The 22,019-nt window shown below is 34.6% G+C and overlaps 1 protein-coding gene across 7 annotated transcripts in view; it reads right to left on the minus strand.

Annotated features, from left to right (window-relative positions):
• NCKAP5 (NCK associated protein 5) overlaps positions 1-22,019 on the minus strand; it is a 1,174,517-nt gene that overhangs the window by 321,245 nt on the left and 831,253 nt on the right. For all 7 annotated transcript variants that reach the window (XM_007494075.3, XM_007494074.3, XM_056797182.1 and 4 more), the window contains one exon: positions 3,821-3,970. In XM_007494075.3, coding sequence (XP_007494137.2) covers positions 3,821-3,970 — 150 coding nt within the window. The remainder of the gene's footprint in view (positions 1-3,820; positions 3,971-22,019) is intronic.

Consider the following 22,019-nt stretch of genomic DNA (forward strand, 5'->3'; position numbering starts at 1 on the left):
CACATTCTAAACCCATCTCTTTCCACTCTCCCAATGTAAACATTAAAGCAATACTTCCATCTTGACTGAACTCAAAAAGCACCCCATTTACTAAGAGAATGACAGATTCAATTAATTCATTTAGCAAATTTACTTAGGTACCTGCAGTTGGCAAGCCATAGAGCTAAGTACTGGGAAAAGATAACATACTGATGGAAGAAAGAAAAAGCTAGTGAGCTGGGGAAAGTGGCAAATAGAAGTCTTTCCGCACTCCCCTCCTCCAAATTTACTCCACCTTTTGGCCCTTTTAGAGATGAATGATGATGAAGAGTGGTCTTTTGCCATCATGATCTCCCTTAAATTTTAACTCCCAATACTTGGAAGACAAAAAAATATAGATACCAATTAATTAGCCATTTCTCCCTCCCTTTCCCAACTGTTGGCACTCCATCTTCAGTTACAAATCTGATTATATTTTTCAATACCATGTTTGTAAGAAAGCTTCAATATGTAAGCCTTTGGTTTCCAATGATAAAGCTCCTCATGAGAGTAGTTTGTGAATTTGTTAGGCTGACTCATCTTGCATCTTCCCAATTTACATTTTTTCTTAAATATGTGAACCTAGGAACACATTTGTCATATTCTTTAAGTATTAGTTACAAAAGCTACAGTCATTTTGCCTGTAAATATGCCCAGAGATTACATATAGTGAATACATAAATATAATAAAAATCATCAAACTAAGTAGCACTGAGACAGCTATGGCCCAGTGGTTAAGAGCATTGTATCTGGAGTCAAGAAGACCTGAGTTCAAATCCAGACACTTAAAACTTATATTTGTGTGACCTACGACAAGTCACTTAACCTGTGTATGCGTAGGAGGCAGCTAAGATGGTGCAGTGGATGGAGTATATCTGGGCTCAGGAAAACATCAGTTCAAATTCAGCCTCAGAAACTTCCTAGTTGTGCAATCCTGAGAAAGTCATTAACCAATGATTGTCTGACAAAAGAATCTACTGAATCCACTAGAAAAAGAAATGTCAAATGATTCCAGTATTTTTCATGAAGGATTAGACATGAGGGAATGACTCAAGGACAACCACAACAACAAAACAATTGTTTACTGAATTTCAGTAGTTAAAATATGCTTATACATATATGCATATACATATACACACAAAATATGTGATTATTCTAAAATTTCTCGCTATTTTTTTTTAAGAATAAAGAGCAGTGGGGATTTTTTTTTTTTGGAGATGGGTTATATATCAGATACAAGGACCTTTAAAAATAACACTTAAAACACTAAATGATCACCCTAGTGCAATTATTATCAATAATGTAGAAATGGGTTTTGATCAAGGACACATGTAAAGTTCATTGGAATTGCACATCAGCTATGGGAGGGGGCCAGAGGAAGGGGAGGGAAAGAGCATGAATCTCATAACCATGGAAAAAGATTCTAAATTAATTAATTAAATAAAATTAATTATAAAAAGTAGCACCTATATTTCTACAAGAGGAAATTATTTTTAAAAATACATTATCACAGAAAATTAAAAAGTCTTAGAATTAATAAGACCCTTAAATGTCATAGTTTGTTTTTAGTCTTTTTATATATGATCTAACCAAGACTGAATTCAAAGTCTTTATCATATTTATAAAATCTATGAGAAAAAGAAAGCTTAGTTTTTTCTTTACAAATTCTGCATTTGTTAAAGGGGTTTTGCTGTTGATAACTTAAAAAGAAATGTAGTTACTAATTAGCTTGATAAATTTGCTTAATAGTCAGAAAAGATCATATTAATTACTTTAATAAGTAAGTACTCATAAGTTTCTTAAGATTTTGAGATGGAAGGAATCAATCAACAGAATTATAAGCACCAGCTTTATGCCAGGCATTGTACTAGGTGCCAAGAAGAGAGTATATTTAAATTCTTATTAAAAAATAAAGAAACAAAGGCCTGAATGGGTAAAGTTCATTGCCCATAGTCATGCTCTCTCTTATATTATCTAACATATTAGGATTAGATTCTAGGAAAGAGAAAAAAAAGTCCCAAGACATAACTAAGTAATTCTCCTTTAATCTAGAAATGCATTCAGTCTATCTAAAAGTTAACATTGTTAATATTAATTAAATGTCAATTCAATGTTGTTAATTCTGAATAATGTTGTCTAAAAATAAACTCTTTACAAGGTGATTCCAAAAGCATTACTATTTTTCACAGTAGGTCAAAATTAAAAAATTAAGTTTTGATATTCAGACAAGAATTAATTGGGTCTAGAGTGGAATGATTGATAGTTTTGTTAATTATTAAATTTAGATTAACTTTGTTAGTTATTCAAAGATCCCTACTTTCTAGTCACCTCAGAAATCATATAAATTCAAGTCATTTTGCAGGTAAACAGAATGAAATTAATTTGCATTTTTAATATTTCTGATAGACTACAAGTCATTTTATAATGTGGATTTTTTTCACTTATACTTGTTTTGGTCATTTTATCTACTCATTATGATCATGAGAAAATTGATTTAATATAAAGCTGACAAAACATCTAAGAGGATAAGGTAGAAAGAAAATCTGGGGAATGAAATCAGGCTGGGAAAAATGTTGAGGATAAAACTAAGATCTCTAATGGGGTCTTACTGTGAATTGCACAGGAAAATTAGAAGGAGCCCTAAAGTATCCATAACAATTATAAACTCAGTATAGTATAAAATCATCCCCATAATACAAGAAGATGAGGGAGTTGAATTTTTATTGCTTTGAAAGCAATTGTGACTTGATAAGTTTACAGTGGATATCAAAATTGAAGCCTTTGGCTTTAGATGAAAGGTCATCTTTGGTTAATATATAAATAGCCAGGAGAAGCACTAGAAGAGAACCAGTCAAAAATTTCTATATATACTTATCTCCTCAACACCCTGGAGGTTTGGGGTTTGGTGCCCCCATAATCTGGAGAACCTGTGTAAAAAATTTGACCTTCTCTTTGTACCATAGAATAATGTTATTTTCCTTTTATTTTTTTATGGGGGTGTTTCAGTACTTCATTGTAAATTTTGTGTTAGGTATGCATTTCTGAGTTTGGAAATGTTTTTGTGTCATGTGCTGCCTTAATGTATAGTCTTTGGCTTCCACAAAACACCCCAAATTCCCACTTAATTTCTTATCCTGACGTGATATATCAGAACGATGATGTGGGATGTGGAAGGGATAACTGTATTTCTGCAGAATAGATCATCAGTGTAAAGCTGGAAAAGGATTTGAGAAATCATCTAATCCAGATATTCTTATTTTACAGACAAAAAATCCGAGGTCTCTAAAGGACAAATAAGTAATGAGTAGAAAATTTGCAGTTTTAACTTTGATGTCTCTCTAAATTCCACCTTCTTTCTACTGGATCATGTTGTTCATCTCATAGAATAAAGCTGAGCCAGTATGTCTAACATAACCATTTTCTAGGATGCCCCCAAAGTTTTTTCAACAACCAAAATGTGGGTTTGTCTTTCAGTGACCACTATCAACCTAAGCATTTGTAACTCACATTTGAAATGATCAAAAATTTCATCATTTTGGAGCTTAAGTGGTAATGATCTATTAAGTCTTAAACCCAATGAAAATTGCTTAATGCATGCTCCTAAAAATGTGAATTTTGATCTAGAGAGACTCTTTCAGTCCTAGGAAGATTTAATATTCTTCTTAACCTTCGACAAATGAATCATGATGGGAAAGAGTATGTAACAGGAATGAGAAAGGGAAGATTTACAACTCACTGCAATTCAATGTCAATAAAAGAAATCGAATCCTTTTTTTACGTGTGAAGTTGTTTTATTCCTTACCTCTAGAGCTTTCAATCTTTCTAAAAGCAATTTGGTCTTTTCTTTCCCCTCATCTGTACTGCTGCTTTCGCTCCTTGAATCCTCATCTACCACCATGTGCAGATCTTCCAAAGTTTCTTTGTGTTTCTTTTCTTCCTCTGATTGTTTTTCCTAAAACAATAAAATCAATAAGTATTTATTCATTTTTAATTTTTTTGAAATGCCTACCTTGTTTTTTAGAATTGATAGTAGGTATCATGCTATCCCAAGGTAGAAGAGCAGTAAAGGCCAGGTAATTGAGGTAAAATGACTTGTCCAGGATCACACAGCTAGGCAGTCAGTTTCTGAAGTCAAATTTGAATCTAGGACTTTTCATCTCAGGCATGGCTCTCTATTTATTGAGCCACCTAGCTGCTCTGAAACAAGCATTTATTAAGGGTTTATTTTGTGGCAGTTACTGCTAAGTGTTCAGGATTGAAAGAAAGGCAAACACTCCCTTTGAGGAGCTCTTCATTTAATGGGTGAGAGTTGCAAACCAGATATACACTGGGCAAATTGGAGATAATGTTAGAAGGACTCCACTGCATGGCACCGTAGAATAGAGATCTGGCCCCGAAATTGGAAGACACATTTTCCCCAAGATCAAATTTGACCTTAGACACTTATTAGTTGTGTGGTCTTGGACAAGTCACTTAATCCTGTTAGTTTCCATTTGTTCATCTATAAAATGAGTTGGAGATGGAAATAGTAAACCACTCTATTATCCTTGCCAAGAAAACCCCAAATGGACATGGGGAGACTTGGATATGACTTAAAAATGACTGAACAATTTTAGAAGAAAGGAAACAGCCTGAGGTGATGGGGCAGAGAAATTCTCTTGAATAAGACCAGCCTAGATGTGAGTACTGCAGAAAGTCAGTTGGACCAGGAGACAGAGAAGGAGGGCAAGCATCATAGGTGGAGAGGACAGCAAGTGAGAAGGCATTGAGTCGCATAATGGTGGGAAAATACCAAGAAGGCCATGTTGTTGGATTATTGAGAGGTGGAAGGGAGTCAAGTGTAAGGCAGGAAAGGTAAGAGATGGTCAGGTTGTGAGAGGTTCTAAAGCCAGAGGATTTCATGTTTTATCCTGGAGCCATTGGGGTTTACTGAGTGAGTAGGGAAATGACCAAGTCAGACGTGGTCTTTAGGAAGATCCTTTTTCCAGCTGAGGGGAGGATTCCTTGGAAGAACAGAGGCTTGAGGGAAGAATGACACTCCAAAGAAGATTTTAATGGTCCATGGATGAGGCGATAAGAACGTGAGCCACTGTAGAGGCTGGGTCAGGGGACATATATGAGATTTGTCAAGGGTAAAAAGGGGATTTGGCAACATATTAGATATGGGGATGGTGGTGAGTGAGAGAAGGACGTCAAGAATTCAACTGAGGCCAAGAGTCTGGTGACTAGAAGGATAGTGATGTCCCAGAGAAAAAGAGGGAAGTTAATAAATGTGATTGCTTTCCATACCCCCCCCCCAAAGTAAACAAGAGCCCAGAAATAAAGATCTTATATCATTTTGCAGCTTACACATCCTTTAGTCAACTAGAGTCAGGTTTGACTGGAAACATTTTCAATGTCACTTACATTATTAGCAAACACAAAAGGTATCTCATTTGATCCTCCCTGACAGGGCAAGCTTGTGGGTCACCACCTTTTAATGCAGGTGTCTGCTCCCTAGCAAGAGAAGTGACTTGGTTAGCAAAAGCCTCAGGTGGTGTCATGCAGTTAATCCACTTTTATCCACACACTGGAGCTTACCCTTGAGCTGTGCACTAAACTGTAAAGGAAATAATAAAAAAAAAATCGGCACCAAAGCTTTGATTTTTGAACAGCCTAGTTTCCTCAAAGTGGGATCATTAAAGTCAGTGGACAACCAACCATTTAATTAATTTGTGGGAAAATGTAATATCATGAAAGATTGGGACTACAGTGATTTCAGGCTTCTGTGAAGGCTAAAACCAATTAGCTCCTTCAGCTCAGCAGAGCAGTTCTGAACTGGGCTCCCCACCTCCACTCCTTAGCTTTTTCACCACTCTAGCATTTCTAGTATAGCCTTGGGGTGGCCATAAAATGTTGTTATTCAGTCTTCCATCTCTGCTGGGTGTTTTCTTTTCACCCCATCTCTGACAACCCTCTGGAGGCGAAGGAAAGTTACAAATTTCCAGAGGGAAAAGAGTCATGGAGATGCCCATTCTAGAATGACTGCTCATCGCTCTTACACACACCCCAAGTCCCCTAGATACTGAGCCTGAAGTTATTGCCAGCTAGCCATATTAAAGTTAGATCCCATTTTCAGAACATGTTAGTGCTTTTGAAGTTCTCTTCCCACAAGACCTCTGGGAGGTAGCTGTGTAACCGCCCCTGTACAAAAATTATCATGTTCTCAATGTATTTCAAAATTCTTCTTATTTCAGCTGTGCTCAAATACCTAATAGATGTGAATCCCAAAGCGATCATAGAAAAGTGGCAAGGAACTATTTGTATAAAATATTCATAGTCACTTTTTGTGGTAGCAAGGAATTGGAAAATTGTCATCATTGAGGAATGGTTGAACAAATGGTGATATATGAATTTGGTAGACTATGATTGTGCTTTTAGAAATGATGAGCAAGATAGTTTTGGAAACCCTAGAAAGTCCTATATGAACTGATGCAAAGTGAAATTAGAAGAACTGGGAGAACGTTGCACACAGTAGCAGCAATATTGTAATGATGATCAACTATGGAAGAATTAGCAACTCTGATCAAGACAGTGATTCAAGACAATTCCAAAGAACCCAGGGTGAAAAATGCTTTCTACTTCCAGAAAAAAGAACTGATGAACAGATAACAATTCAAATTGAAGTATAACTTTTTCACTTAATTTATTTTTCTTATTTTTTGTGTTTTCTTTTACAACACTGTTAGAACAGAAGTATATTTTGCATAATTTCACATATATGATAGATATCACATTGCTTGCTTTTTAAAGGGGTAGGCAAGGAGATAAAGGGAGGAAGAGAATATAGAACTAATTTTAAAAACTGAATGTTAAAAATTATAATGCAATTGGGATATATTTTACAAAATAATTAATAAATATATAAATACATAAATCTCTGACAGAGCTGGAGAAGGGAAGTGCTGATTAATAAAATGGTTAATGTAATTTTGAATGTGTGAGTTTTCTATGCATTTAGGAATAGGCCAGGAATTATTGGGCATAAATGCTATAGGAATCTTAGACTAGTAGGATTTGGAAGGAACCTCAAAAGCCTTTTATTTACATCCTTAACTACAATATATCTACCAAGTGGTGGTCTCCCATTCTCTGCTTAAACATTTCTACTGAGGTTGAATCTATTAACCCAATGTAATCTGTTCCATGTTTTTTCCCAATAGCTGTGAATATTAAGAAGAATTTCCTGGGTTTGAGTCAAACTTTATTCTTTTGAAATTCTAATCTCTTTCTCCTTGTTTTTCACTGTGGGGTCAAACAGATGAAGTCTGATCCCTTTTCCACATGGCAGCCATTCAAAAATTTAGAAACTATCATAATTCTCTTTTCAGGGTAAACACCCCATTTCTTAAAGAAATCTTCATTTGGAATGGATTCAAGGCCCCTGATTTCCAGTTATCAATCTATGATACTAATTTTCCTCATCAGGATAGCCTTTATTTAACAATGTTCTTAAACCATAGTTCTCAAAACTGAACACAGTTTAATTAATTAATTAGTTATAAGTTTGAAAGATTTAAATCATTAAGGGAAGGTGAGGGAATAACAGAAAAAAAGAATGATAAGCAAAGGTAGAGGCAGAAATAAACACCATTTTTTAAGAGTAAAGAAGTAAAAAAAAAAGAATGAGGAATTCAATACAACTAGACTGGAAGGCACATTTAGGGAAATACTGAGAAGACTGCCTCAAATTAGATTAAGGAAGGTTTGAAATTCAAGCAGAGAGGTTTATATTTGATGGGGGGGGGATCCCTTAAAGATCTTACAAAGTAAGTAATATGCCAGGAAAGCAACATTTATTGAAGGAAAATTAATCTAGACAGTCTACAGAATTAATTGGAAAGGGGAGAACCTGTAGTCAAGAAGATGAGATCAAGTATGAGATCATAAGGACCCAAACTAAGATCATGCAATTAGGAAGAAGATATAGAATAGATGTAGAAGGTTTTTGAAGGAAAATTCAATAGCACTTAAGAGTTGACTGCATATGGAGGCATAGAGTTGGAAAGAAAATAGGACTGAGAGTAGGAATTGTTTTATTTTTTATCTCAGTACCTCCATCACCTAGCTTAGTACCTAGAACATAGTAGGTGCCTAATAAGTGTTTGTTAGATGATTGAATAAGTCAAAGATGAATCCTGAATTTTGAATCTGGATGGTCAGAATGCTGATTGATGCCAGTGATAGAGGTAAATGGGTGGGAGAAATGCAAAGTTTTCTGGGATTTAGGGAGACAAGCAAAAATAAAAACTGTGTTTGTGTATGTTGAATGATATCAAGACATCTAAATAAAAGTGACTTAATATTTGTAGGTATTTTCAGATTTGAGACTTTCTTGACAGATCAAAGATATAGACTAGGAAGGCTTCAGCATAAAGGTATGAGGTGAAGACATGAAAAAAGAGTATGTTAAAGCAAAGAATTAAGGAATGATACTTCGGGAATGTTCACAGCTGGGGGTGGGGTAATATTATGAAATCACCCTCGACAAACATAGAAGCAAAATAACATAGTGTTCTCCAAGGCAAGAGAAGAGAGAAAATCAGGAGAATATGCAAATTGTTATAACGAGAGATAAATGGATGTGAAGAAAAAGATCACAAAATTTAGCATGAATCAAATGGCTAATGTCTTTCAAGAAGTTATTTCAATGGAGTTATTGATCTGAATGGAAATCAGATAGCTAAGGAATAAAAAGGGAATAGATAGAAAAAATGGAAGAAGTTTATTTCCAAACCTATGAAATTAAAAAGAGAATAAATACAAGGTTAGTTAGGTAGGGAAGTAGGATCAAAAGAAGGTTTTTGTTTCTGAGAGAGGAGAAATCTGTGCATTTTTGAATCTGAAAGGCAAGAAAAAAGTGGAGATCAATGGAATCATAAGTTTACTCCAGTGGAATCTTTTGAGTTCATTGAGTAAAACCTATTCATCTTATAGATGAGCAAATTGAGACCCATAAAGATTTAGTAATTTAATTAGTCACATACTTTGGAAATATCTGAGCTGGAATTCTAACTTCTTCCTGACTTCAGGTTGGGAACTATTCCCACTATAATATACTGACCAAAAGGAAGGGGGATGTGAAGGATAAAGGTCATTCAGAAATTGAGAAGGAATAGAATCAACAGCATAGGTAGAAAGATTAAACTCTCACAAATTATAATATTCTGATTTTTTTCAGTGACATCTAAAACCCATTAGAGATAGACAAGGTTTATGCTATATCCTTACTTTAGGAAACTCAGGAAGTGATAAAAAAAAAAACACATAGTTTCATATTGTTCCATAACTAGTCATAAACTTTGTGAACTCACTGCTGCAGGCTCCATTCTAAATGGTCCATAAAGAAAAGAAATGGAGAGATTACCTGTCCTTTTAACCTCTTGTCCTTCTGTCCACCTTTTCAGTTAAATGGCTAAATGAAGGATAGCAGTTAGAAGCAAGATTTTAAGTATATATTTAGTGTAAAAGGGATGGCATGGAAGAAATAAAATGAATGAGTGAGTGAAAGGGCACAGAGAGACAAAAAGAAGGGGAAAGGGTGAAAATGTAGGAGAGAAAATATGTGAATAGGCTTACTAGGCAAATAATGATTTATACTTTAAGCAGAATAATTGCTGAATTTATGTGCATATATATATTTATGTACTCACAATAAGCATAAGATTATCTTTAAAATTCAAATATACATATTCTATCCAATCACTTATGTTATACTTCAATCAGGAATTAAAATCACAATTTTAGTTCCTATGGTAATTAATTACCCAGATACTGGGTACTCATTCACATAAACACATAACCAGAAATACCTGATTAATTACATTTAAAATATATACTTAGCATATGCTCCTGAGAGAAAAAAAATCAAGAAACTAAAGCCAGGTCCACTACTGGTTACTTCCAAATCTTCAAATGTGAGTTGATCTAGAGGTGACCTGATTTTATTGTTATATAATTTAATTAACAGAGAATTAAATAAAAGTAAGGCCATTACACCAACAACTTTCACTCTCTTCATATTTCATATATGGTTTAGACAACAAGTTTATATGCTGAAACAAATATCAGCCTACTCTCAGTAAACTAGGAGCTCATTAAGAGCACAGTTTGTATCCAATATTTATTTATTTTTTTCTTGTCAGTACATAAAACTGTCTCACAAAGATATCAGTTTCTCTAAGTGGTAAGTTGGATGAGGATTCACTAATGGGAGTGGATGTGGTGTGGGACACATCTTTTGTTCTCAATACCCTCAAATCCTTAGGATGATATGAAGTGATATGGATCAACAAGTACCAATGAGTTACAACAGTTAAGTTACAAAAGGTGACAGTTAGACGAGGAACCTCTGGTTAGTTAACACATTTTTTTGATTGATAACCAGATAATATACATTGTAGAAGCAGAAAGTTTTGGCAAGTCACATCATGTACAGCAAAACATCACTCTCATGTGATGAGTCATTTTACTTGTTTTAGGACCACATGATTTTTAGGCTAAGTCATCAAAGGGATAAAATATTATATAGTATGACACAAATAGGATTTCAAAAATGGAATTTTAGAGTTGGAATAGACCTCCGCAGCCTTCATTCTAATTCTTTCCTAAAAAGGAATTCCTGTTGCAACATACCTAGCAAATGGGGATCCAGTCTTTGCTTAAAAGGCCAGTAATTAGAAAAAATCCACTACGGAGTCATAATGTTAAGGACAGGTATAATGCCAGTATTTTCTTGGTTGAGGTTTGATGTTGGGGCAAAATGAGGCACTTATAATTCATTAAACAGTTAAGCAAAGGAGGTTTACTCAGCCCTATGAAACAAGAACACAGAGGCCTTTAACTTCTATAGAGTATTTAATAAATGCTTGCTGTCCCAAGGGAATCTGTAAACTTACTGATTTTTAAGTTTTTTCCAATAATAAAGATCAACACCCCTATATAATATATCTATAATGGGTAACTTGTTCAGATCCTCCTATACATGTCATTTGGTAGGGCTCTAGCCAATATGCTGTGTTGGAGGCTTTCTTTGCTTTCTCTTGATATTTGTAGGGTACCAATGAAACATTCTGGCTATCCCTTTTTTTGTCTCACCCTCTCCATAGGAGTAACTCAACTCATTTTTTCATGGTAAAATTCCTGATGGCAACTTTTATTCTAGATGTTACCCTAAATTTAAGGTTCTTGACTATTTATTTTTCCAAATGCCTGACTTTATTTCTCCTCACTAAATCTCTTCTCTCTCATTCTGTACTGTCAGAGGATCATATAATTTTAGAGTTGAATTTGACCTTAGAAGCTAGTTAGTCCAACCCTTCTTTTTATAAATGCAATTTTCTGTCAGTAAAAATCTAAAGGCAATAGAATTAAGTATTTGTTAAACAAAGGGCTTTCTAAATACTAAATGGTTATTATGCACATAAGTTTACTTAAATTACAGCATGACAGCATGTTATTGCTGGAAGAAGTACCTTATAGTTCATCTAATACATATAAGGTTTACCACATCCTTATCCAAGCTCATTGTATAGGGAAGGAAAATGAGTCTCAGAAATATTAATTGACTTGCCCAATAAAGTCCAAGGAATTGACAGAGCTGGGATTAGAAATATGTTATTTGACCCATTATTTAGTAACCTCATCATAAAATGTTGCCTCCTACATTAGACCTCTGAGTGTATTTAGCTAAAAAATTTCAAAATCTATCCTAGTTACCAAATTGTATTTGGAATCTAATTTTCCTTTTGGCAGCCCTGAGTGCAAATGTGAAAGTGGCGGTGATGTAGTAATTAATATTCCATTTTGTCCCCTTTCATTATTTTCTAATAGTGAATACTTTTAAGACACAGGATCAGAGATTTGTAGCTGGAGAAGCTTAGAAGTCCTTATATCAATTCCCTTCATTTTTCTAGATTAACTTGGACCCTGAATGGTTAAGTGCCTGGTCAAAAGTCACACATTGAAATTGGCAAAGAATTGTAGTCCTTTTATGCAAAAGTCATCAGTCTTTACAGGGTTCCATGTTAGCAATCTATACAAAAGGGATTTGTGATAATAGTTATCCCCATTCCACAGATAGTAAAATGAAGTAATCAGAAAGTCTGCTTGGTGGAGGTAGAATCCCAAATCTTTTGTTCTTGAGCCTGAAGTCAAATCTAATGAACAATATTTTTAAGGAAGAAAATACATGAAAATAGATGCACATCACAAATCCTATTTCACAGGATCCACATTGGATGGTAGTAGCACTAATGACATTTGCTAAGAGAGTTTTAGAGAAGAGAGCAAATTCTCTCTCTCTCTCTCTCTCTCTCTCTGTCTCTCTCTCTCTCTGTCTCTCTCAAGGTCTGACCTTAATGTTGAATTTTATTTAGGAATCTTTGAACTTTATCTAGCAATGAACTGTGCCCACTGGCAACATTCCTCCAAAAATCTAGAGGACTTTCCTTCTACTGAGTTGGGATTTTTGATGGAGGGAGAAATCAGTGCTGATCCCTGACAACTCTCATTGAGATGGGCTTAACAAACTACTATCATTTGCCTTGTTACCAATAACTGAATTAGTTCACAATGGAAATGCATACAACAATCCAAGCTAAATGTGAACTTATTGGCCAGTATGCTGCATGACAAGTACTGACTGGGCATGGGCTGCTTCCATGATTTATTTACTCATTTCTTTTCCAATGGTGGGGAGAGTGTGCAGAATATATTGTCACTTTAGATAGCACTTCAGCAAATGCCATAACAATGTTTGCAAGGATGGCTGGCAGCTTTTGTTCAGGAGTAGCATACTAAATTTTGAAGGGGGAAAAAGAAGTGTTCGATAAATCAAAGGATTTTAAAAGAACATCCCAATTTGTTCAGAGTCTAACGTTACTACTGTCAGGCACAACATATAAAACTCCCTTTTTTCATCTCTGGATTTGACTTACAAAGTGAACTAAGCACACAGTAAAATCTCCTAGATTAAACGTGTATGATGGATAAGAGAAAAAAAGTGTTTTCTTTATGTCTCTAATATGAACCCATGACCAGTGGCATATCAATCTAAATCTACTACACATTATTCTTCACTCAAAACACTCCTAAATATTGCGAGCTATCTTCCATATTGAACAGCTCTGCAGAGTTACATTAATAAATTTTCAGACGATGCTTTTATTGCCGGTTCCATCTATCAGCAGCATTTATTTCCTTTGAAAACGTTCAATTCTAAAGGCACTTTACATAAAGGGAAACTATACTGTGAAATGAAATGCTGTGAACAACTGAACCCTAATCCTAATTAAAGGTATGCTCCAGGTGACTGGACATTTAAGATTAGAAGAGAAAATGCAGCTTATATTTTAGATTTCCAATGGCTGTTCCAACAAAACCCATGTCTGCAGAGAGACAGATTAATAAGGATTTGATGGTTATTGAGAGGTTTCAAGGGTTAATTATTCAAACTCCTACAAGTATAACTTCTAAGGCTCATCTACTGCATAAAATCTCCCATGAAATGGAAATGAATTAAGACTTTTTGCCATTTCTGAAAGAAATCAAAGGAAGTTGATACCACTGCAGACTATTTCTGGGACAGGTTTGCTAGGCAATGGACATTGATGAATGGCTTGACAAGTGACCTATTAAGTGTTCTGTATATTATATGGCTACAAACTGTGGCCAATTTGCTTTGTTATGCTAAATCCTTGAGCTACAGTGGCTCACTGGCAACAAAATCTGCATATTTCAGGAGTTAGTATTAATAAGGGAACTTTTTTTCACCAGGGAAGAATTCTCAGCATACTCAAAACAATATTACTTGATATCTGTGGAAGAAAGTCTTCCAGTTCACAGTTAAAACACATTTATTGAGCCTTCACTATGTATACAGTGCTGAATTTTTAAAATAAATAGCCCAAATTCAATGTACATTTTTAGGCTCATTTCACTGAATTTCTTCTGGTAGTCACCAAGCTCATTTTTGTAGTCATTTCAATTTAACAAGATCTTATTAAATGCTTACTTTGTTCAAGGGACTGTGTAAGGAGCTAAGAAGGGAAAGATGAAAAATCATGATCCTTGCCTTCAAAGAGCAATCTGATGGGTGATGTCACGCATACCAAAAATATAATACAAGATAAATGTGATAAGAGGTAAAGGCATCTAGGCAGAATATTAGAGAATCGAAGGGAGGAGAAATCCTTTTTTGCCTTTGGCACATAGGATGTCTTCCTGGAGGAGGTGACACCCGAGTTATACCTGGAATAAAGAGAAAGAGGTATGGGAAACATGTTTTTAAAGGCATAGGGATGGTCACAGGAAGGTATGGAAGTGAAAGAGTAGAAGACAAGGTTTGGGAGCAGCTAATAGTTAGAGACAGCTAGATGGCTGAGGGAATACAAAGCTGGCCTGGAGTTCAAAGCAGCCTCAGATACTAGCTATATAAGCCTGGGAAAGTCACTTAACCTCCATCTGCCTTAATTCACCAGAGAAGGAAATGGCAAACCACTCCAGTGTATTTGACAACAAAATCCCATGGGCAGTATGGTCCATAGGCTCATGAAGAGTCGGGCAAGACTGAAAAACAAAATAGTCAACTTATACTGAAGAACAAGAAATGAATGAAAAGATATGACTGTGGAAATATGTCAGAACTAAATTATTTTGAAGGTCTAATTGAGATATTTGCTTTATCACCTTCTAGGTAGTAGTAGATGCTGTGTTTCTCCAGCAATTCTCCAAGTGTGTCAAGATTAGATCATATCACTTCCCTTTGTAACTCTACAGACTAGAATAATTCCATGTACATACTCAAGTGCAGTAAATAGTTGTTGGTGATATACTTGATTTGAGATAATATTGGTGTTGTATTTTTCCCTTGTAAGGGGCTATTGATATATTTATAATGGTTATGACTAAATGCTATGAAATATTTTTTTTAAATGGAAAATGCATGGTAGTTATAAATAGGAGATGGCATGTCCAAGTGATGTGAGAGGTAGTAAGAAGGGTACCCTCAATGACTGCCTGGAAAAGGAGGCTGATTATTAATGAATCACTAATAAGTACAAGATGCTGTGCGTGTGGATATAAAACAAAACCAAACTGTCCTTGCCTATAAGAAGCTTACATTTAAGGAGAGTTTAATCATTGATCAAAAGATCTCTCCATGCCTGGTAATATGAGAAAGTAGTAATGTGCAAAAGCCTTTAGAGACCAGCGTTCCCTGTACTATTAGAATAAGACTTAAGTGCAGAAGCATTTTCTATATTTTAAAAATGTGTTTATTAAAAAGACTATTAGTTAAACTTAACTAGATAATGCAACAGAAAAGGTCAGCTAAGTCAGCAAGATTAAGATATTGAATGACAAGGCATAAAGCATGCCAGAGGCAAATAATACTAAAACAGGGTCTACTGTTTGACAAGAGAATGAGAGAAAGGACTCAAGTAATATGTTGGTTTTTAAAAGAAAGAGCTACATACTGTAGGAAAGGATGAACAGTTTTTATATAAAAATAAACTTAAAACTACATGAAATAATGAGGAGGCAACCTAGTAGAACCAAGAGAACATTATATACAGTTACAGATGTAATATTTGAAGAATAACTGTGAATATTCACCTATTGAGAAATGGAAGCACAAAAGATATAATCTCTGTATTCATAACATTGTCTGAATAATTCCTTCAATGGTGTGTGGAGTGGAGTGAATGACTGAGGTAGTTGGAAATATAAAATAAATAAATAAAGCAAAAATAAAAGGAGAAAGAGATACATGAGAATTCTACTGGATAAGAAGATATCCATGCTCTGTGATCTGAATAAGAATAAAAAGAACCCACATTGATATGTTCATGGAACTATCAAAGTACTGTAGTAAGTACGTTGAGATGAAGTAAATGCATGCTCTTTTTCAGAAAGGTTTTCATAATAAACATAAAGCAAAGAAAATAGCTTTAAGGAAATGTGCATGAAAGAGGGAACACACATCAAATTGATTTTTCCCTCAAGAAAATGAGAATGTCTCTCTACACTTTAAGGGAGAACTATGCACATACAAACACAGAGAGAAAAACATAAACCCTGCAAGGAACACATTAACCTTTTAAGTTTCAAGAGTTCCTTTCCTGAAACTTCTCAAAAATTTCTGAAGAAGCAGAAACCCACTACCAACTTTACAGGAACATGGTAGTTAATCTATTCCTCCCACCTTCTTCCTTTCTGAGGTTACAAGGTGCATTAGCTATGTCAGAGAATGTCAGAGACAGATAATCTGGTTAATTCTCTTGGGGGTTTATGTCAGGAGAGAGAGAGAGAAAGAGAGACCTTACCTAACTCAACTCAAATGGAACTTAAAAATAAAGTAGGAACATCAGGCTATTTCCAGGGGGATTTACATAATACTTGCTTCCTCTGGTAGGATGAAAACTGGGAGATTTGACTGAAAGAAAAGTATTTTGCCAACAAATTTCTTCCTGGGGTGTTTATCAACTTAAAACTCATTATTTTTATCCATAACCCTTCCAAGCCGCAGGAAACAGTGATTTGGGGAACTTTATTGCCACTGAGTGGGTGGTGCATTCTGATAAGGCAGTCACAGACACAGTTGGAAACCAGAGAGAGAAGAGATCTAGGTGAAGACATCTTGTACCCTTGCCAGATAATTCATCTTGAATAAGAGGGGAAACAAAGTTTGGATAAATTAATCCTGAAACAGAAAGCCTTGAAATAAATTTGGAGAGGAAGTGAATAAAAAGTAGAGTCCTAAAGAGCAGCTAGACTTTCAAGGTTATTGAATGAAGACTTATTTTTCTCCCATGTAAAAATCCCTTCATATTTAAGTGCAAATGTGGCCAGATAGCAACTCCAAGAGAGATAGCACCTTAAAAGAAATTATTTTGTCTCTTATTTCTACCATTTCCCATTCCTGAGGCTCCAGAAAACCCTCCCTAGCCCATACCTCAAGCACAAATTCATGTCGTGGTCAGGTCTAGTGAAGAGTGATTTCTGAAAGGTACTTCCTTGTCTCCATTTCTCATTTCTTAGTCTTCTCAGTATGACTTGCCAAATTCAAAAATTGCAATAAAAAATATATCCAACTGAAAAAACAATTTGGACGTTCTCTCACCAATGTCAAGGTGAACATCCTAAATTGAACTCCCATAAGACAGGAACTATTAACTCACCTGTACATAGCTAACAGTCTTAAGAGTTAGAATCATATTTCCCCTACAACAAACTCTGTGGTAGTGCAAATATTATGAATCTCATTTTATATATTAGGACTATAAGAATCTGAGAAATCAAGAGAATTATGATATCACAACTTGTAAGTACTTGAGATGAGATTCAAATCAAGGTCTCCTGATCCCAACTTAATCATTTTATCTACTACATTGTTAAGTATTTAATAAATTCAGGGAGTTAGTGGTGATAATGAAAGATAATCATGATCTAAAAAGGAGATTTTTCACTTGTAGGAAAAGTTCTTTATGATGCTCTTTTTTTATATGACCCACTCTGTACTTACGTGTCTCAATTTCAAAGTGTTCTGGTCTCTTATTTATTTATACTAACTCTTTCCTTCTTTTATGTAGAGATAAGTAATTTCTCAGGTAAAAAGGGATCATTTCTAAATTCACTAATTTTTTTAACATGCAAATACAAATCTCTCTAACAGCTCCCCCCCCTTTTTTAAAAAAAAGTATATTAAAAATTCAACGTGTTCCTTCTGAACTCGTTTCTGTTCTCTGCTGGTCACTTTTTTTTTTCCAAATGCTTCAATGAACTTTTTTTTTCTTTTTTAGCAACCTAATTGTTAGCTCTTCTCTGATGCCTCATCCAATCTTTTGCCTTGCCCCTATGTCAAAGACAAAGTAAAATATGATCCTTGTAGCAAATAAGTGTAGATAAGCAAAAACACCCCAAACCCTCTACATTCTCTATGTCCCAAAACCTATATGTCTCTGTCTGCCTCTTGATCTTCCCTCTTTCAAAAGTAAATAATGTACTTCATTTTAGGTCCTCTGAAGTAATAACTAGTCATTGAATGAAACTCTCATCAAATTCTTAAATCTCTTAATGTTCTTATTCTTAATAATTTTATAAAAATATATTTCCTTTATTTATTACTTTTACTATATATTTTTCTTCGTATGCTCCCTGCACTTTATATAAATTTACACAAATCTTTCCAAGTTTCTCTATAATCACCTCTTTAATAATTGCTCATGATTCCATAATACACCATTACGAACATAGACATATCTATTCAGGCATTCCCTGATTTTGGAGCCTTCATCTCCCAATTGTTTCCAGTTCTTTCTCAAAACAAAAAGTCCTGCTCTAAATATTTTTGTTCACATAGGTCTTTCCTTCCCCATTTCTTTGATCTCTTTGAAGCATAATAAATTAATTGATTTTGTCATGAAGGATATTCTCAACCTTGGCAAAGATGAGAAAATATCTATGCTGTGATGTTGAAAACTGGGGTAGAAACAAGAATGAAATCATTGTCTCATCAAAATTCATCACTTTGAATAATCTTTTTCTGTAGCTAAGTCAATGCTATTCAAGAGCACAGCAATGGTTATCAATTTTATCAAAATTACTCTCTGCCATTAGTAACCTCCTAATCAATATATCCAATAGATTTCCCTCAATCTTTATTCTTCTCTGCAAGGTTTGACCCTGTTCAGCACCTTCTTCTTTCTGGAGCTCTCATTTTCTTTGGATTCTAAACCAAAACAACCTTACAAATAAAGGGACCTTAGAAATTACATCATCCAATCTCTTTTGGAAGCAAGAATCACAGGATGAGATTATTTAGACCAGAAAGATCATTTATTCAAACCGTTTCATTTTGTAGATGAGAAAACTGAAACAGACAGAACAAATGACTTATCCAAACCCATAAAAACCATTAATAGCAGAGTTGAAATTCAAACACAGGTCATATGATTTTAAATTAAAAGCTTGTTCCAAAAAACTGTGCTGAATCCCCCTCCATAGTATCCCCTAAATCCAGTGGTATCAAACTCAAGTGGAGGTGGTGGCTACTAAACTAAGCAAAGGAGGTTTACTCAGCCTATATCAGTCTAAACTATACATTGGGATCCTTACAGATTGCATATATAATTTTTAAAATGTAACTTATATTTTTATTAATTTTGTTAACTATTTCCCAGTTACATTTTAGTTTAATTTGGGACATGCTTGGGACTGCAAGCAGACTGCATGTTTGGTACTTTTGCCCTAAGCCTTTTTGTCTGCACTTGAATGTTCAACCATCTTGATTCTTTTTCCATCTCTATGAGTCTCTTTTTCTCTTCTTGGTATCTTCTTCCATTTCCAATTCCTTTAATTTTTATCATTCAAAAAACATTGATTAAGTACTATTACTTAAGTCATGATTAAGTCATGATCTGTACATTGTCCTAATAACTCATCTGTGAAGATTTTTTCTTACCACCTCAGGTCATAATCATCTCTTTGCCCTATAGACCTGGCTAAGATCAGAAATCCAAAAGTATCATCTGAGTACTGTTTAAGTACTTTTTATATATATTATATTTTTTCTAACTACATTGTAATCTCCATAAGAGCTAAGATCATGCCTTATGCCTGTTTTTATTTTTCATAGTAGTTGAAATAGTGTTTTAAATATGGCAAGCATTCAAAAAATGTTTCTTATTAATTGATTTCAATGGGAACAGGGAGAGAGACTGTATTAAGGCATACTTTTCAAATGTATAAAAATATCAAGGCACAGAGAGAGCAAAAAGATGATAATAAAGGGCGGTATAGAAAATAAAGTAATCTAGAAACATAGTAAAGATTACAAAATTAAAATAGGAAACTGGTGCAGTGTTGATGGAGTTGTGAATTGGTTCAACTATTCTGGAGAACAGTTTGGAACAATACACCTTGGTCTTGTAATACCATCAGTTGGTCTGTACCCCAAAGAAATCAAAGAAGAAAGAAAGGGACCCATATGTACAAAAATATTTATAGCACTTCTTTTTGTGATGGCAAAGAATTGAAAATTGAGGAGATACATACCAATTGAAGTTTAGCTGAACAAATGGTGGTATATGATTTTGATGGAACTCTATTGTGCTATAAGAAATGACAAGTAGGAAGGTTTCAGAAAAATCTGGGAACTGAAAGCAGAGGGAAATGAGTAGAACCAGGTCATTGTTTATAACAACAGCAATGTTTTAATGATGACCAACTATGAGACTTAGATACTCTGATCAACACAATGATCCAAGACATTTCTGAAGGATTCAAGATGGAAAATGTTATACTCCTCCAGAGAGAGCAGTGGTGAACTTCAAAAGCAAATTGAAGTATAATTTTTTCACTTTTAATTTTTTTCTTGACTTTTTACTTCATTATTAATATGGAAATATAATTTGCTTATTTTCAGACATATAAGTGATATAGTATTGCTTGCCTTCTTGATGGATGGTGTAAACCTCAAATTTCCTTAGACTTATAAATGTTGGTGCAGGTTTACAATGGGGAAGGGGCCAGAGACAAAAAAATTTGGAACAATAAATTTTTAAAAAATAATGTTAAAATAAATAATGAATTTCCAAAAAGAATATCAAGTATGCAACCTGTATCCCTAACCCAAAAGATAGCAACATTAAATGTAATGACATAAGAGGAAGGAAATTCAATTCATAACTTAAGAATATACTCATGAATGATCTTCCAGATGAAGTGAAAAGGAGACAGGAGTGCAGTTGCAAATGGAATTACTCCCAGATCATCACTTAAAACCACAGAACCATATTATTTTCAACTCTTCAGGTTTCAATTTAATAAGGAAAAATGAGTTTGCAACTTAATTTATAGTACAAACAAAATTTTGGGGGGAGGGATAAGGTAGAGTGGGTGTTAAATCTACTTAAGGGAACAAATATTTTCAAGAATTTTTGTAGAAGATTTGCATGCAAAAAATGTCTTTATTTCAGTGACCATTATTTATTAAATTAGGTTCTGCTAGACTCCCTACTTGGCAAGTCTCAGTATTTCACAGCAACTATCAGAAGGTAATAAATCATCACTTCAAAAATATATTCTAGTTCTGACTTTTCTCTCCTGTTGATTCAAATTAAATTATCACTTGAAAAAATGGTGAATAGATGATCTGTTCTGTTGGGCAATTGTTGACTAACAAATGAGAGAGCCTTAGTGAATTTCTCCATTATTTCCACCCTAGATAGGCCAAATGTCCTAATAAGCATATGTTATTCCAAACAACTCTGCCACTCTGGTCATGGCCCACAATGTGGCCATAGGCAGGCCACTTGATCTCTTTAGGGCTCAGTTGCTTTCTCTCAAGAATAAAGTCAGTTGGCCTAGAGAAGCTTTAAGATCCCTTAAGCTCTAAATCTCATGATTTTATAACACTGCTAATCTTTTAAAACTAGGGCACCCTGAGTCCGCAGTTGAAACCAGTTTAGAAGAGCTGATTTCTCCTTCAAGGCAACTGACGAATTCTAAATTGGAGAAGAGATTCCTAGAGCTCCTGAATTATTCTGGCCTTTCCTATGTAAAAATGACCTTATGGTTAAAATCTTGACATGACAAAAATACTCACTTTTTCATATAAAGATCAATTTCATGGATGATTAGAATTGGAGACCTTTGGGGTTATCTAGCCCTACTCTCCACTTTAGAAGGTATGATGTCAATAATTTCTAGCACATAACAAAATATCCCCAAACTGGACAGTGTCAACAGGACAGCCAATCATCAAGGACCTCAACTTCATAAATGTGTACATTCCCTTCCCTGAAACAGCAGCTAGAAGAGTAGATAAATCTCTGAGAGATTCCTGAGGTTCTGAGAAGTTAAGCCACTTGCTCATCCATAGTCCTACACTTAGTAAGTGATATGGGTTAAATTTCAAATTCTATCTTACCATTTTCAGGTTTGGCAAGTTATCTACTAGG

Source organism: Monodelphis domestica, chromosome 4 (assembly GCF_027887165.1).
Source record: "Monodelphis domestica isolate mMonDom1 chromosome 4, mMonDom1.pri, whole genome shotgun sequence".
NCBI lineage: Eukaryota > Metazoa > Chordata > Mammalia > Didelphimorphia > Didelphidae > Monodelphis > Monodelphis domestica.